This window comes from Doryrhamphus excisus, linkage group LG7 (genome assembly GCF_037039965.1).
Source record: "Doryrhamphus excisus strain RoL-2023G ecotype Guam linkage group LG7, RoL_Dexc_Guam_v1.1, whole genome shotgun sequence".
Taxonomy (NCBI): Eukaryota; Metazoa; Chordata; class Actinopteri; order Syngnathiformes; family Syngnathidae; genus Doryrhamphus; species Doryrhamphus excisus.
Window position 1 is genome coordinate 18,988,345 of NC_136363.1, and position 18,117 is coordinate 19,006,461.

Below are 18,117 nucleotides of genomic sequence, written 5' to 3' on the forward strand. Positions count from 1 at the left end.
GGTAAAGTGCGTTGTGTAGAACTGCTGATTGCCCATGGGGGTACCGACGGAGTATCCCAGCGGCGCTCCTGATGCTCGACAACCCCTGACTGATATCTTTTTTCCATATCTCTGTGGAGGGAAGTTGACATCAATTGTGGTGCCCCTAATTGATTCACATTACCTTGTGAAAACGCAGTGAGTCATTAACGATGGCTCCATTGCCAGGCAGCGCTTTTACACCTTGTTTGCACCATCTACAGTATGTGCTCACACCTCTAAACAAACACATTATCACACACATCATTGTGCACTATTTGCAAGATGTTTGCACAATACCGAGCCTTTAAATTATCATTAAAATATTCACTCCCACTTGCAAACATTGTCACAGCGAATGCATATATAACTTATAGATATTGATGCATCACTGTACCTCTTTAGAATATATATTTTATAGTATTTCTATTATTAGCAGTGCTAAAAACTGAAATGATTCTGTTAGGGGCCATGCAATGATATTGTAATGTGAATGTGGCGCCATCTTGTGGCACATAATTGTAAACAAAGTAAGGGATTTTTGTATACAGTAAATGTAAAACGATAAATGAAGTGCATTATTAAATGTATTTATTTATGCTCAATAATTTCATTCTTGTTTATTGAAAATAATAATTGAAAATAATTTTCATTCTTGAAAATAATTAGGTTATTGTAAATAATATGTTAGAACGGCCATTAATCAAGTTAAACAATGGTCTGAATTTATTAATAATGGATATTTTTCGCACTCAAATAAAGTAAATTATAATAAAAATGAAATCATTCAGTTATTGAAATGCTAGTTGATTGACTAACAATACAAAATGAATTACATTTGAACTAAATAGTGAGATTTTAGTTGAACTTCCAGTAAAATGCACTAGATGGCGCCCTTTTACTTTGTTCCTGGCCTATAGGCTTTTACTGTGTTTTTATCCTCCTGGGTTCATTCAAATGGAACAAATAATGCAAAGTAACTCAGTTGGTAGTGTTTTTTTTAACCACAAGAGGTCATAAAAGACTAACGCGAGCTCTGTCTGATATTAAGTACATGCAAATATTATATCATACATCTGCACATAACTTGATTAATGCAGTATAGGCTGTATAACACATTGACGTATGATTGTGCGTCACACAATGGGACAGTGCGTTATATAAAATCTTCCTGCAGGATGCATATAAATGCTTACAGTATATAAGACTCAACCCACCCTTGTCTGCGTAGTGATTTAAAGTCCATCAAATGTTTTGGAGATGATTAGATGTTTAGCTAAATTGAATACCAGTTGATTATGTGATGGTGTCCGTGCACTCATACAAATAGCACTTACGTGAGCAGATTTTTGTTGAGAGGATGTGCTGACATACTCTTGCCCGTGTAAATGTAAAAATAAAAAACAATATAAAACACTTTTTAATTTTTTTTTAAGTTGACTTCAACAGGATTGATATGATAATGGAAGACAGGGAAACCTCAAAATGGCCGACAATTGTAAGGGGTCCATTCTTAGATTGCGTCAACAGCACCTATGAGGTCTGTGGGGGTTAGAGAACCTCCCAAACCCTGAAAAAAAATCCCGGAAAACATCACGTTCCTGCAAATTTGGTCAAATTTGTGACTGTCCTTGTCAGGTTTCATAAACAGCACCTCTTTGGTCCAGCAGGTTGGTGATACAGACAAGACCCCAAAATGGCGGACTGCCAATCACTCGTGGCCGACCTCCTATCTGTTGCTGGAGGCTCCCTGCCGAGAGACTCTTGCTGGAATGAGACTTAAGCAAGTAAGCTTCAAATATATTCATTTTTATTCTGTTAATTTACTTATTTTTCACACATATAAAGAAGGAAAACAAAAATTCACCAAGCCAATTGGGCTGAAGACAATTGGGTCTTCAGCTCTACCACTAACTTATGTATTTTTCATGTGTCACCTATTTCTATGCCAAACTATTTGATTTAGATGAAGTTATAAACTTATAATTACTAAGAATATTTGCTAGAAAGCTTCCCCCTCTTAGAACTATACCGCACTTACTGTAGGTACAGTCTGTGTCCAAACTTGCTAAGTCATTGTAAGAGGCTGAACTCGCTTGCTAGTTTTGACATTTGCGCGGGGAAAGTTGTTTCCTAAGGTTCATAAGCGAATAATTCTTGTTTAAAAACATATCAAGTTTCTTTATGTAGTGTTTAGAGGCTTCATTGTTGAGTTAAGGTCACTATATTAGTGCTAATTGTGTGAAACAAGTGTTAGCATTTAGCAATCGACGCTAATGTTAGCCTAGCAGTGGAAAATGGAGCTGTAAATTGTGTTACAATGTTTATAGAGACGCACAGCAACATCTTCCTTATATGCTACACTTGCATAAAACTATATACATTTTTTTCAGCTGGCGTAATAATGTAAGATAATTTGCTAGCTTTTTTTTTAGCATTTCAAAGCTAACACGAGCCTAGCGGTGACATGTTGAACTGCATGATTCATGGATTTGATTACTTCTCTTTTGTTGTGGTTGACTGCACACTCACAACAGACAACCAAATGAAGCTATATAGCTATGTAAAAAAAAAAAAAAAAAAGGGAGCCTGTTGGCAGTAGCAGCTGTTGACCACTTCCCAGCTCGGTTTCAAATATGGGCAAGGTAAAAATGGCACTGACGTGAGTGCAGTAGCTGCTAAAAACAGACACGACAGCTAGATAGATAGACGCACACACTTGCACCGACAAACGCCTCAGGGCCTTTTGGCGTAATGTCGATTTCATAATACAACTTTTATTACGTTACCATCTGTAGTGGACATTTTTTTTATTCTTCTAATAGCTGCTATCACAATGACCACCATGGAGAGCCTGGAGAAACAACTCATTTGTCCTATATGCCTGGAGATGTTTACAAAGCCTGTGGTTATCCTGCCCTGCCAGCACAACCTCTGCAGAAAATGCGCAAATGATGTCTTCCAGGTAAGAAACAAGCTTTTATTATCACTACATATACATATCAATATGCAGAACACTATTACTTAACAGTAGTACCTCAAGCTAAGCTGTTAATGTCAACAGAACCTTGAGTATGCCCACACTTTGGTAGTTTTTAGTGTAGGACAAATAGGTCAGAAAATCAACCTCCAAAGCTCGATTGTGGACTTTTTACAGGCCTCAAACCCGTACCTACCGACAAGGAGTGGCTCTTTGGCATCCGGGGGCCGCTTCCGTTGTCCGTCATGCAGACACGAGGTGGTTCTGGACCGGCATGGTGTTTACGGACTGCAACGGAACCTACTAGTGGAAAATATTATTGACATGTTCAAGCAGGAGTCCAGTAGGTAAGCCAGAAAAGATGCACTGAGAATAAAAAGTCTGTTCCAGGGTCAAACTGCTGTAAGACTAGTGTAAAAAGAACTTTCATGTTTTTTTTGCTTTGAATGTAAGTCATCTTACTTTATGTAGTGGTTGAAAGTTATCCTTATTTTAGTGCCTGCTTTAGTAAGTCCGTTTACTTTGTGTGAGTGTTTACATTCTAGATTTAAGGCACTACTGATTGTTCATCAATACACTACAGCAATGTGAACCTTTGACATTATCAAATCTCAATATCTTGTCTAATGTACCCTCCTCTCTCTTTTTTCCAACAGCAGCACGCCAGCGCCCGAGCGAAAGGAAGCATCGACGCCCATGTGCGACGTTCACAAAGAAGAAAAGATCAACATTTACTGCATGACCCATAACGTACCCACCTGCTCCATGTGTAAGGTGTTTGGCGTCCACAAGGACTGCCAGGTGGAGCCCATCAGCAGCATCTACCAGACCAAGAAGGTTAGCCCTTAACATCACAAACAAACAGTACCACCTTCATGAAGTGATAAAAAATACAATGTATCTGCCCCAGACGGAGCTAAACGATGGCATTGCCATGATGCTGGGGAACAACGACAGGTTGCAAGGCATCATCAGTCAGCTGGAGGAGGCTTGTCGTGCCATAGAGGTCAGTGTCCCGCACAGCAAGCATCTACACTCCCAGCAATATTCATAGTCTCGCCTACTTCCCCTTTTTTTAGCTTGAGTTGCACCTACATTGTCTTTTACTACACGGTGTTATTCTGCTTCGGGCCCACTGATGGACAGCCCCAAGCAGCGGCTAAAATATTATCAAAAATTTAAAAAAATAGGGATAAGCCTGCCTTTACAACAGGGGTCTCAAACTCAATTTACTTGGGGGGCACTGGAGCTAGGGTCTGGGTGAGACTGGGCCACATCAGGTTTTCGAAAAAAACCAAAACGCATTTATTAAAAACAGACTTTTTCAGTGCTTTGATTCCGATTTTCTACAATAAAAGCTCTTATAAAACATTCCACTGTTCTCAAATATCTTTTAGCTTACATTTTTATTTTTCTGCACAAAATAAGATGAAAAATAAATAAACAAATCAAGAATAAAGAAAATCAATCAATCAGTAATAAATAAGTATAATAATAATAATAAAACAGCAAATAATAAAAACTTAAGAAACCACATATAGTTGGTGGGTAGACAAATAATTTTTTTCAGATTAAAATGAACAAAGCATTATTAGAGCCCTGTAGACATGACAAAACACGACTATAGTCACATTTATACTCTTTTTATTTACAACATATTGCGCAACTGCACGGTCTTGAGACACATGCTAACTCGCAAACTAGAGAGCTAGCGACCTAAACGGTAGCCACCAATTTATTTCCTTTCAACTTAAATATCCAAAAACTTACCACTTCCACACGGATAAAGAGGATAACTATTAACAGTTATTTAACCTTTAACATGAAATTAATCAAACGTAATAATTTTTTCTGGCTACATGATACCATACAGCATCCATATCAAACTTGTGCGGGCCGCACTAACATTAAACTTTCATATCAAGGCGGGGGCCTCAAACTAGTGTGTGGCCCGCAGGCCTCGTGTTTGAGACCCCTGCTTTACCCCTGCTTTACAACTTTACAACTTTCTAATGCAGTGGATGCTCAAAATGTGAACAGTTTATTCGTCAATATTACAGTAAATTTGAAGGTAAACTATGTTAGTGCTTTAAATGTTGCTGTTTTTTGGCATTCAACCTCTGATGATAATTTACTTTACGAAGATATCGGCCAGCTAGCTTTGCAAAAGAAAACAAGCATTTGCAATCCAAACAAATACTAACAATAGTGTCTTTTCTTGGATACACACGCTAGTTGCACTGTAAGAAATTTGCCCGTAAATTGCAAAGGCTCTCAAAAATGCCAAAAATAGCACAATAGAATAGCATAACAGTAACAAATGGCTGTCAACGCATTATGATCATAGCATAACAGATTAAGAAAGTGCTCACAGTCATTGCTGACAGCGTTTTTAAGTCAGTGTTCAGTATTTGCGGGTCTCTGAAGTCTTATCTTTTTAGATGAGGTGCCACTGAAAGTGTTTTTTTTCCCATCCAGCCTTTGTGCCTCGCTCAGGGTTTATTCCAATGAAGGCCCTGACAAATCATTATTTTGTGTCCAATCGCATGTCATTTAAAAGACAATTACATTTGCCTCTTTTTGGTACTGAATATGGGTTGGATCGCATTGATAATATGGCCGTCCAACGTTGAAGCCCGTTTCCTGTGGTTCCATCTGAAACTTAAATCAAAAGGAATGGTGTTGATCCTTTAAATGTGTCCCTACGTGCGTTGTTACAGATCATTTCATTCAAAAACACTCAGCGGTTAAGTCGTCAGTATTGACTATCTGATCATATCATCAATCTATGTAATAATGTAAACATACCATACAGTATCGGACAAGGAGATGCAGTTAAAGGCATTCACCCTCCGATATCAGCTGCAGTGGCACATCCCAAGGGCATCAAAAGCTAAATATAAAGTGTGATCTGCGTCATTACACCGCATCGCATTTGTATACATATAATATTCAATGTATGCGGGTGTGTTTTTAAAAAGGAATCTTACATTTGCAGGAAGAATCAGTCCTTAGTAGTCACTAATAAATGATAAATGCTAGTATTCCGAGTCAAAGTCAGTACAAAAATGTAGCATTGTTTTCCACTCTGTCTTACTAAAATGTCGCCATCACTTCTTTTTACTGAAGGAGAACAGTCGACGGCAGAAGAACCTGGTGTGTGAGAAGTTTGACAATCTGTACTCCATCCTGGAGGAGAAGAAGCGTGAGATGAGTCTGAAGGTAACCGCCGAACAGGAGGAGAAGGTCAACTACATCCGGGGTCTGACCAGGAAGTACGGGGACCACCTGGAGGAGAGCTGTAAGATTGTGGAAATGGGGATCCAGACTATGGAAGAGCAGGAAATGGCCGTGTTTTTACAGGTTGGTTCATTCCAGTGAAACTCAAATCAACGTCATATTTTTTTAAACTGTGAACTAACAGGATTCTTTCTCTTGTCTATTTAGAGCACAAAACCTCTTCTCAAAAAGTGAGTATACTTGCTAATGTGCCAGGGTGCTTAATTGGTAGAAGGTGTTTGTTTTTTACATAAATAATCATTTGGAGTGCATGAGAAAGTTGCACAGCAGCTACACAACCAGTAATTCATTCATTTTCTACCTCTTATCCTCGCGAGGGTCACGGGCTGGTGGCCAGCCAATCACAGGGCACATATAGACAAACAACCATTCACACTCACATTCATACCTATGGACAATTTGGAGTCGCTAATTAACCTAGCATGTTTTTGGAATGTGGGAGGAAACCGGAGTACCCGGAGAAAACCCACGCATGCACGGGGAGAACATGCAAACTCCACACAGAGATGGCAGAGGGTGGAATTGAACTCGTGTCTCCTAGCTGTGAGGTCTGCGTGCTAACCACTTGACCGCTACAGAACCAATGTTGTAAAATGATATATATTGAACAATTTAAACAACAGTACAGCAAGTGTAACCCAATTGAGGTTCACAACAGCCGCTGCAACCACCATTTTAAAGCCCATGCAGAGGTAGATAAACTCATGATACTACTACTGACATGTAGAATTAATACAACTCCATCAGGAGGTTACCCAATGCTACAGTGTTTTTTTTTACCTTGCGTTAATTAGCGATACTGGCAATGATTTGCTTATGTCAACCTGATGAAACACAAAGGTTAATTGAAGGATTTTCAATATGGCGATGATACCACAGCTCCAACAACAAGCCGAATGGTGGTCCTCTTTGCACACAGACTTGCAGAAGCCTGCAGCACATCACATCTGGACAAAGTGGAGCGCGGCTACGAGAACATGGATCACTTCACCGCCGACTTCCGCAGGGAGCGCAAGGTGTTGCGCAGCATCGACTTCATTCAAGGTGGGGGATACGACTTAGGTTGCAACGTCACAAATTTACCTCTGTGACTCCTCGTCTTCATTAGAGGATGAAGAGGAGGATGATGATGATGAGGATGAAGAGGCCGGGCAAGGAGAGGCGGTGGTGCCATTGGCTACGGGAAGCGACGCTGCCCCCCCCGCGCCAGTTACTCCCGCCCCGCCGCCACAGACAAGCTCCGCCTCTGCTGTTGCCAAAAGTACGGTGTCCACCTCTCTCCCAGCAGGTCAGTAGGGATACTTTCGGGGGGTACCTTTTTTTTTGGGTATCCCCTGAAGAAAGTACACTGTGCAAAGACTGAACTTGGGTTTATTTTTACTACTTAAATGAAAGAAGTAATCAAACCGTATACTACCCTCAAGGTTAGACATTTAATTATAAAAGCACTTCAGTAGATGAACAAAAGTTCATTCTATACTTCATCATACTTATTTTTTTATTTTGTACATAATTTGAAACATACAAACCCATTCACTCGTTATGGACTAAAGTTGCAATAACAGCCTCTGCTCTTCTGGGAAGACCTGGGAAGATCGAAGATGTCGGACCTGGCTCACTATCCCTTTTCTTCTTCTTCATCCCATGTTTAAAACTTCCCCAAAACTCTTTGCCTCATATTCACTTTTTATGTGATGAGTCTTGTCTATAATTGCCACATGCCGCGGTCACTCACTGAATGCAGCATTGAGCTTATAACATAAGAGGATGACTCACTGCTTTTGTTTGGTCTGTGCGGACACTGTAAGTCAAGGATCGTCTTCACACACACACACACACACACACACACACACTGTATCAATATCATCCTCATTAGCACTCAGTGGTCCATTTCATCTTCTTGTCACTTTAATTGATAAAAAAAAAGCTATCACAGTTGAGATGTATGTAGGATACCTTGTTTTTGTTTTTGGACGCTCCGCCTCACTGTTAACCCACGGCTTGGCTCTATTATTTAATACCTGTGTGGGCAAGACAGCATCACTGTGTTGTTAAACTAAACAGCCTCTCCATATTTACCATTAAACGTCTACAAATGTTAGCGATAGTTTATTATTATTATTATTATTATTATTATTAATTATAAGCAGCGTGTAGATATTTCCACAGAGAAATGTAAGCCATGCTTTTAGTTGTTTTTTTTTATTTATTAAAAATATATAGATATAAGATGTTGAATGACTGCTTGCACATCAGTTTATTAACAAACATAAAAGTCATTAATACAGTGAAGAAAAGCAAGGATGCATCATAAGGTCATATTGAACAAAAAGTTGTTGATATATGTATCATTTTTCAAACATGGCAAGGTACAATCGGATAGTTTTTAAGTCCCTCCATGTTCTAATTTGAGGTCAAAGCTATAAATAATAGAGTGATAAAGCAGCACGACATTGTACAGAGCTGTTTTTTTGTGCTGATGGTACAAATGCAAAATATATATATATATATAATATAATATCATAACTAAATAAAAAGGGATTTAAGGGCGGAAGGGTCTTTGGTCCTCACTTCCCGAAGAGCTCCATCATTCTTCTGTTGTTTTGGGCTTGCTGCGCCATCTGTTCCGCCTTGGACATCTCCATCATCTCCCGCAGCAGGTGGAAGGTCAGGTCCAGGGAGATGGGCGGGTCCTCGGACCTGCGTCCGCGCTCCACGGAGTCATCGAAGTCATCTTTCCGGTCCGGGAAGCCGCCGATGAGCGCTCGTATGTTGCCAACTTTGCCTTGCAAAAGCCGCCGAGTGAGCTGGAGCTGCAGAGCTCTGTTAAGGAGCCCACCGGCGCCCAGTGGGTACATGGACGAGGGGGGGAAAGAGTTTGAATCTCCGTTACCCAGACGGATGAAGTACTCCTCACCGAGGCGCTCCAGGATGGGACCCGAGGGTGACCTGTGCTGCTCCTGCTGCTGCTGCTCCTGCTGGGAGTTCGGGCTTTGGGCAGCGGGGATCCGCAGAACTCCGCCGGGGCTCTCAACAGCCCGACATTCGTAGCGCGGTAGGAAGGCAACGAGCAGAATCACAATGGTACCAAAGAAATTGAGCTTCATGTCAGGATGTGAACAAGAATCTGGAGGAGATTTTGAAAAAAAGTTGTCGGATTTTTCTGTTTCAAGTGTCACTAAAACTTCACGAAAATATATTTACCTTTAATGCTTAGGAGGTCCAATGCAGCGATGCGGGTTGCCAGGTGTATTTGGTGAAGATGCTCTCCTCCCTTGTTTTATTTAAAAAAAAATAGAACCAAGTGCATATAGTTACTTCAAGACAAGATACTGAGTGGACTTATATATAAATATATATATATATAGAGCCCACCTACCTCACTACAAGTCCAGCCACATTGAGCCTGCGCGTTCCCACCCCCCTTTTTCACTGACAAAGTGCTTTAGTTTGGACGAGATGAGTCATATGAGTGTGTGTATGTGAGTGAGTGTGTGGCCACACCTGCTGGCATTTTCACTTGAATGAAATCAGAAAAGGACCCACAAGTGCAAAAAAAAAAAAAAAAAGTAAGCCTCTACATATCTAGTATCTATCATACTAAATAGATATTAAATGTGTACAGTCATTCATCATTGTTGTTTGCAGTGTTGTGCAACTGTGCTGCATCATACTGTAATATTGGTGGTCACTCTACAGATTAAGCAATACCAGCATTCATTCATTTTCTACCTTTTTTTTCCTCTCACGAGGGTCACGGGGGTGCTGGAGCCTATCCCAGCTGTCTTCGGGCTAGAGAGGCGGGGTACACCCTGGACTGGTGGGCAGCCAATCACAGGGCACATATAGACAAACAACCATTCACACTCACATTCATACCTATGGACAATTTGGAGTCCTTTTAAGGAGTTGTTTTTTAAATATTCATATTGGTATATGTTTGTATATTTGAGTGTGAAGTTGCTGTATGATGACTTTAGTGACTGTTATATTGTTATATACAATATTTTTATACACTATACTGTTATATACAATCCCAGGGCACATATAGACAAACAACCATTCACACTCACATTCATACCTATGGACAATTTGGAGTCCTTTTAAGGAGTTGTTTTTTAAATATTCATATTGGTACATGTTTGTATATTTGAGTGTGAAGTTGCTGGATGATGACTTTAGTGACTGTTATATTGTTATATACAATATTTTTATACACTATACTGTTATATACAATCACAGGGCACATATAGACAAACAACCATTCACACTCACATTCATACCTATGGACAATTTGGAGTCGCTAATTAACCTAGCATGTTTTTGGAATGTGGGAGGTGAAAACCCACGCATGCACAGGGAGAACATGCAAACTCCACACAGAGGGTGGGATTGAACTTGGGTCTCCTAGCTGTGAGATCTGTGCGCTAACCACTTGTCCTCTGTGCAGCTGAGAAGTTAATTATTAATTCATTCATTTTCTACCGCTTATCCTCATGAGGGTCGCAGGGGGTGCTGGAGCTTATCCCAGCTGTCTTTGGGCGAGAGAGGTGGGTTACACCCTGGACTGGTCGCCAGCCAGCCAATCACAGCGCACATATCGACAAACAACCATTCACACTCACATTCATACCTATGGACAATTTGGAGTCGCTAATTAACCTAACATGTTTTTAGAATGTGGGAGGAAACCCACGCATGCATACAACATACAAACTCCACACAGAGATGGCCGAGGGTGGAATTGAACCCTGGTTTCCTAGCTGTGAGGTCTGCATGCTGCTATACCAGCAAAAGTAATTAAAATTGACCAATAACAGTGCACTACAACCACTAGGGGTGCCACAAGATTTCATTGTGTGCATTGGTTTCCACACCTTGGCGCGTTTGTTCCACAGAACAACGGCAAGAACAGAGTGAGACCTTTTGTTAGTTATACAGTCTCTTTGTCTCGGTGGGTGGAGTGCAGAGGAGTGTATTATGTCTTATGTATCAGCTTGTCTCATGAACTAACAACCACAATAATAACCAAAGCGTGACTGTGTCCGTGAAAACGTTCCACTCAAGTTAGACAGGTTTACCTAATGTGGCGGGCGATGTCGCTGTCACGTCTAAATATTCCCAAAGCCGTCGACCCCTTGTGTTGCCACTTAATGAATGAATGTGCATCTGCATCCAAGTCAGGAAGTGGGAGATGCAGTGTTGTCTCGCAAGTGATTCATTGCCGCTGCCGCACGTAGTACTCGCGTCACTACCTCCGCCACTTCCCCATCTCTCGGACTAGGGCCCAACGCCAAATCACACTTTCAAGATGGAAAGCTCCATCCAATATGAGACGAGCCATTAGAATCCAAAGCAGGTTGATGATAAAAAAGTAGGTGTTTCTCACACTTTGCTCCAACTAAAGTGCTGCGCAATTAAAAGGGGCAATTACCCGTGTAGGCTGGATCACTTACTTCCTGTTCTCTTATTAATGCTGACACTGTTCCACGGCACATATTTGTCATAATGAGGTTAAATGCATCCCCTTGATTCCTTGCCGTGCTTCCATTTCAGCCTCCAGGCCATTGGGAGGGTAAAAGTAGGTCCCAGACATACATTACATGCTAGCGGGGTCAAAGTGTCATCATCACTAATCAAGGACAAATTGTGACGGAAATGGCGTACTGTGTCAAACGCGTCCTTTCATATTGACTTTGTGCTTATGATGTCGTTGCAAGGGGGAGTCGTGGTGGGTGTCACGTCCCATCATGAGGAACACATGTTGGCTGACACATAGAAAACACATCGTGGTCAACACACGTCGCCTCCTTTGTAAATCACTGTCCCATCAACTCCCATCAGAAATCCGCTCCTGCTGTGACGTCACACCGGAAAAGATTATTCGGCTTAAATGATTGCACCCTTTTGTTTCCTTAATTAGAGCCACGATTAGATCCGATTAAAAGAATTATCAATGAGTGAAATGGGGATGTTGACCTTATGCCGATGACCTCTTGCTCATGGTGATGATTTTTTTTGGGATGAGGCTCCTTCAAATTATCCACGGCGACGCATTGTTTTGATTGAACATGTGCCCTTTTTTAGTGGGGGATTCTGAAATAATTCAACAGCCTTGCCCTTCCCTGGTGGCACTCCACTTGACTATGACCAACTCTTTTTAATCAGCGATAGACGCGGTCCCCAACCTTTATAGACCCGACTCGTTTCCACAAATCTCTAGTGGACGTATGTATATATTATGTATTGTGTAAAACTAAGACAATAACAACATCAAATTAAAAGCAGAAAAAAAATACAGACCAACATAGTGACAGCATGTAAGACTCAATATGAGGTGAAAGAAAAAACGTACTGTATTATTCGGGAAAATCAAGCGCCCAAACAAGACTGACTTCCTGCCTGCATATTGCAAAAATAGTCAATTTAGTGCGACTACTAAGTAACCACTCCAAATTGTCCATAGGTATGAATGTGAGTGTGAATGGTTGTTTGTCTATATGTGCCCTGTGATTGGCTGGCGACCAGTCCAGGGTGTAAGACAGCACTTCCACAACCCTGGTGAGGATATGCAGTAGAAAATGAATGAATGAATGAATGCTAAGTAACCCGCCATGGGGCCAAATAATGTTGTGAGTGCTAGCATACCAGACATAAGCTACTATATCTCATTTCTTCTCTGTTAAGAAGAACAAGAACTGCATTAGCGTTGGATTTTTTTCGATTTCAAATTGTTTGTGAAATGTAATGTTTACAGCGGTCGAGTGGTTAGCGCGCAGACCTCACAGCGGGGAGACCAGTGTTCAATTCCACCCTCTGTGTGGAGTTTGCATGTTCTCCCCGTGCATGCGTGGGTATTCTCCGGGTACTCCGGTTTCCTCCCACATTCCAAAAACATGCTAGGTTAATTAGCGACTCCAAATTGTCCATAGGTATGAATGTGAGTGTGAATGGTTGTTTGTCTATATGTACCCTGTGATTGGCTGGCTGGCGACCAGTCCAGGGTGTACCCCGCCTCTCACCCGAAGACAGTTGGGATAGGCTCCAGCACCCGATTTATTGATTTTTTTAATAAAAAGTATCCTGAATCGAGCCAGATCAGTTCATATTCAAATCATGAATTTAACTGATGAAGCCTATTTTGGTGGGATAAACAATTTCCAAACACACCACCTAGAAGTTTAAGTCTTCAATCTTAGTGACGTCCCGGATTCAGGTGCTGATTGCCGCCGTGCATGCCATGCGCGGCATGACCTCAGCGCTCCTGCTCAGGTGTCCCTTTCGGTTTACAGCACGCTGCGATACCATCCATAAAACACCTCGGTCACACAGGCGAGAGCTGACCTTTACCATTGCGGATGTTAACACAAGTGACATTTGTAAAGGAACCAAAAAGGCAACCAAACAAAATGAACAACAAACTTTGGCCAAAATAGTGAAATCAACTCATTGATTATGCAATATATAAGAAGCGCTGCAGTCTTATTCACTCTTTAAGAGATTATCATAGTACTCCTTGCTGAAATTGTATTAATCAATTCTGTGTGAAGACTATTTTATTTAAAGACTATTTTAAATATTGAACAGGCTGGATGGTAGATTCAGAACAAGCACTTCTTGCACTTTTCGTTCCTGCAAAAGTAACACAATAATATATTTATCCAGGAGCCATTGGGTTTATTTACTGCTGTAGTAATGTTTGTGATTTTGTCGTCACCATAGCGACAGACAAGCTCAGTAAATGCTACGTTTCAAGCTATTATTCTAAAGTGGAATTATTTGTATGGGCTTCAAGAATTGACATTCCCTAGTAGAAATTTCACGTGTATCGGCAATTGAATGGACTCAGTTGTCCCTAAATAGGCTACACCTGCTTTCCTTGCCCGTCAGGTACTTAAAATGTAAATTGGAGATATTGTACAAGCCTGCCTCAATGTGTGCAGGTCTGCTTTAAAGGCATTAAGCCTATTGTGTCTATGTTTGAAAATGGAGGAATATATATCTAAAGGCTTATCTCCGCGCTTTATGTTCTACCTCAAGTTAGATTTCCGACTATTAAGCACCTGAGCATGTGAGTGATTGGTTATATTCAGTAATAATATTCACCACTGCGATTGTAATGCCGTGTTTTGAACCGTTTTCTTTGTTTCTAAAAGTTCTACGTTAATCTATGTTACTGAGTACTTCTCCTTTGCCTAGATAGTGCATTAAACTTCACAGGTGTGGCATATGGAGATGCTTATAAGACAGGAGTGCCTTCGACTGGCTACAATAAAAGGCCACTCAAAAAACACACCACACTGGCACAGGACCAGGACTTCTACATGCAGTATTATCACCACAAAGATTGCCTGAGCACATTTTGAAATGGCCTTTTGTTGTAGCCAGTCTAAGGTATACGTGTGATGTTTCATTTCAGCTCATTTGTGATATTTTTTGTTGAGTGTATTATGCATTTGGTGGTGTTCCATGTTGTATATGCTAATTTAGCTAATTTAGCCTATCCCAGCTGTCTTCGGGCGAGAGGCGGGGTACACCCTGGACTGGTCGCCAGCCAATCACAGGGCACATATAGACAAACAACCATTCACACTCACATTCATACCTATGGACAATTTGGAGTCGCCAATTAACCTAGCATGTTTTTGGAATGTGGGAGGAAACCGGAGAACATGGGTGGGATTGAACTCGGGTCTCCTAACTGAGATCTGCGCACTAACCACTCGTCCACCGTGCAGCCACTGTACAGTACCTTATTCAAGAAATAACGATTGGCTGAAATGTTCTCTTGATTAGTTTCTCCACTGAGGGACGAATAAAGGCATATCTTATTATTATTATTTTTATTAGTATTGTGCCTTTTCCGGAAATGACTGTCTTCTAATTGGCTAAGATGGCCTTACAGTTGGGGATTATAGTGCTACTCTGGTATGTATGTGCTTGACAATGTTTGAATGTGTTTTCTTGTGTGGTAATGATTGGTAAACTATTATTGTTTTGGAATATTAGTCTATTTGTTGCTACAGGCATTGTAGGATCACCATACTTTTTTTCAACTGAGCGTCACTGACCTTAAAAATAGTTTTGTTTTCCAATCCCACTCCTTTCATGTAACCATCATCGAGGCAAAAAGGGCATTTTTTTTTGCTTCTTGTCTGCGGCATTTTTGTCCTGCAAGTGTCATCCATTGTGGACTGTTTAAACATCTTAGGATGCAGGAAGAAGGACAAACTGTAAGAAGAGCTGAAAGGGGGGCTAATGAGAGACAACTGTCAGAATACCGCAGGCGTTGTTGCCCCTTCTTCCTCACGTCAACCATGCATGTAACCCTTTTTAGACGCTAGCAGTCACACCAAGTTACGGTTGAGCGTGAGGACATGCTGAGTCTGCGTGATAAGAGGAAGCCTCATCTATCGGGAACAACACATCGCTGACCACTTGGGTCAATACACAAAGTACTTGGTCTTTTAAAAAAAACAAAAAAAACACAGCAACTAAACCTGTGCATGTGAAGGCATCCTCAAATGTGCATGAACACCCTATTTTTGTGATGTGCAAAAGCACCATAGCAAACATAATGGATGTCCTCCAGCGTATTAAACAAGATGCGGAGACTTGACGACAGTACCAATGAAGATGCTTTCCAGAAAGTTGACTGTGAGAGTCGTCTAATGAGGAAAACAAAGAGTCGCCGAGGTCACATCCTCCTCATTTGTGAATGCAAAGAATAACCTCATTAAAAGAACATTTCCAGAGTGAATATGTAACCTATCTCTTTTTTTTTTCTTTCGTTGTTTGTTTGTCTTCAGTTCCCTTCTTGCAAGAACCGAAAGGGCACATCAGTGACGGCAACACTCAAGATGATAAGATGCAACAATGTGCAACCATTCACAAGGAACAAAGCTGAGTGAGAGTCATGCTCAGTATTTTTTATATTTTGCTCTTATTTCATGTTATGGTAATGGTTTTATTTCATTTGAACATGCATCAGATTACAATTGAATGCATCACATAATCAGTTCACAGTTCCACATGTCCAAAAGGAGTAGGAAGAAGCAAAGCTTATTAAATCCTACCCCTCCATCTGGTACTTTTACAATCAGTAACTGTTACATTTGTTCACTTCCTGCTTTCCTAATATAGATTAATTTACCTTATTTGTTCCCCTTATTATTTTACTATATTTACTGTATTTTATTAGATTTATTTTTACTATATTGTATTATTTTAGCATATTTGGGTTTTTTGTTTGTTTTTTTCCCCCTTATTATTTTACCATATTTGGGTTTTTTGTTTGTTTGTTTTCCCCCCTTATTATTTTACCATATTTGTTTTTTTTCCCCCTTATTATTTTACCATATTTGGGTTTTTTGTTTGTTTTTCCCCTTATTATTTTACCATATTTGGGTTTTTTTTGTTTGTTTTTTCCCCCTTATTATTTTACCATATTTGGGTTTTTTTGTTTGTTTTTCCCCTTATTATTTTACCATATTTGGGTTTTTTTTTTGTTTTTCCCCCTTATTATTTTACCATATTTGGGTTTTTTTGTTTGTTTTTTTCCCCCTTATTATTTTACCATGTTTGGGTTTTTTTGTTTGGTTTTCCCCTTATTATTTTACAATATTTGGGTTTTTTTGTTTTTTTTTTCCCCCCTTATTATTTTACCATGTTTGGGTTTTTTTGTTTGGTTTTTCCCCTTATTATTTTAGAATATTTGGGTTTTTTTGTTTGTTTTTTACCCCCTAATTATTTTACCATATTTGGGTTTTTTGTTAGTTTTTTCCCCCTTATTATTTTACCATATTTGGGTTTTTTTGTTAGTTTTTTCCCCTTATTATTTTACCATATTTGGTGTTTTTTGTTTGTTTTTTTCCCTTATTATTTTACCATATTTTACCATTTTACCATATTTTTTTTATCACATACCGAAGTACAAGGTGACCATACAAGTTGCTAAGTAAAGAAACAACTCAATATCTTAATCTTGTAAACTGTATTATTAATAATATTCTGTTGATATTGATTTTTCCAGCCAGATTAGCATATGTTGACCCACACTGGATTGATTTTAGCATTTTCCGGCCACATTTTGTTAAGGCAGCGATAATACATATTTAATTAACATATTGTGGCATTACCTTGAAGGGAGCCGTGCTGAATTCCCAGTGATTAATTCGACATGACCGCCTGTGTGATTTAAAAGCCTCCAAAGCCGGGCATCCATCAAGCGAGCAAGTCAAATAAAACTAATGTAATGACTCTCCATCAGCAGGGATACACTTGATTCAGCCGGAGCACGTCACAAGTCAGGGTGAGAAGTGATGATTTTTATTGCATGGTGCTCTGAATTCTTCTTCTCGCCGTCGAGGATCGCATTTTTCCATCTAAACCAGCTGCATGTCCTCTGCAACCACATCTAGAAACATCTTTGGTTTTCTTCTTCTCACTTCCGCCCTGTAAATCTTTCCCTTCACTTTTCCTGCACTTCCTGCTTTTCCAGGTTGTCTTCCACATGCTATCTGCTCTCACTGTAGACCATAATATCAACTTTATTGTTCTAATTTTAAATAATGGACAAATCTACATGGAAGCCGTTGTGTTCCAACAAGTTTTCATCATTTTGTTTAAGCTGCTTAGCACATCCTGCTTAAATCTCCTCATTGTTGTAAACCTTCATAATCTTTTCACAAAAATCCTCACAGATATCCCAAAATATTGTATCGTTGCCATGAAAAGGGGGTGTATAATCGTTCTTAAATGTACAGTAGTATAAACCCTTACATCACGATAGCTGGAGACCAAAAAAACAACATTTTGTG

At 40.1% G+C, this 18,117-nt stretch overlaps 2 protein-coding genes across 2 annotated transcripts; one reads left to right on the forward strand and one right to left on the reverse strand.

Moving 5' to 3' along the window:
* The first annotated feature begins 1,516 nt into the window (after window positions 1-1,516).
* On the forward strand, window positions 1,517-8,859 carry trim55b (tripartite motif containing 55b). Its single transcript, XM_078792321.1, has 9 exons — window positions 1,517-1,805; window positions 2,844-2,983; window positions 3,176-3,345; window positions 3,655-3,835; window positions 3,909-4,004; window positions 6,128-6,361; window positions 6,446-6,468; window positions 7,218-7,342; window positions 7,407-8,859. Exons 2-9 carry the CDS (start codon window positions 2,855-2,857, stop codon window positions 7,592-7,594), a joined length of 1,146 nt encoding a protein of 381 aa, XP_078648447.1. The 5' UTR covers window positions 1,517-1,805; window positions 2,844-2,854; the 3' UTR covers window positions 7,595-8,859.
* crhb (corticotropin releasing hormone b) lies at window positions 8,537-9,667 on the reverse strand. The gene is made up of 2 exons (XM_058059732.2): window positions 9,503-9,667; window positions 8,537-9,425 (listed from the first exon to the last, which is right to left on the reverse strand). The coding sequence occupies exon 2, from the start codon at window positions 9,403-9,405 to the stop codon at window positions 8,866-8,868; it is 540 nt and encodes a 179-aa protein (XP_057915715.2). The 5' UTR covers window positions 9,406-9,425; window positions 9,503-9,667; the 3' UTR covers window positions 8,537-8,865.
* Between the last annotated feature and the right edge of the window lie 8,450 nt (window positions 9,668-18,117).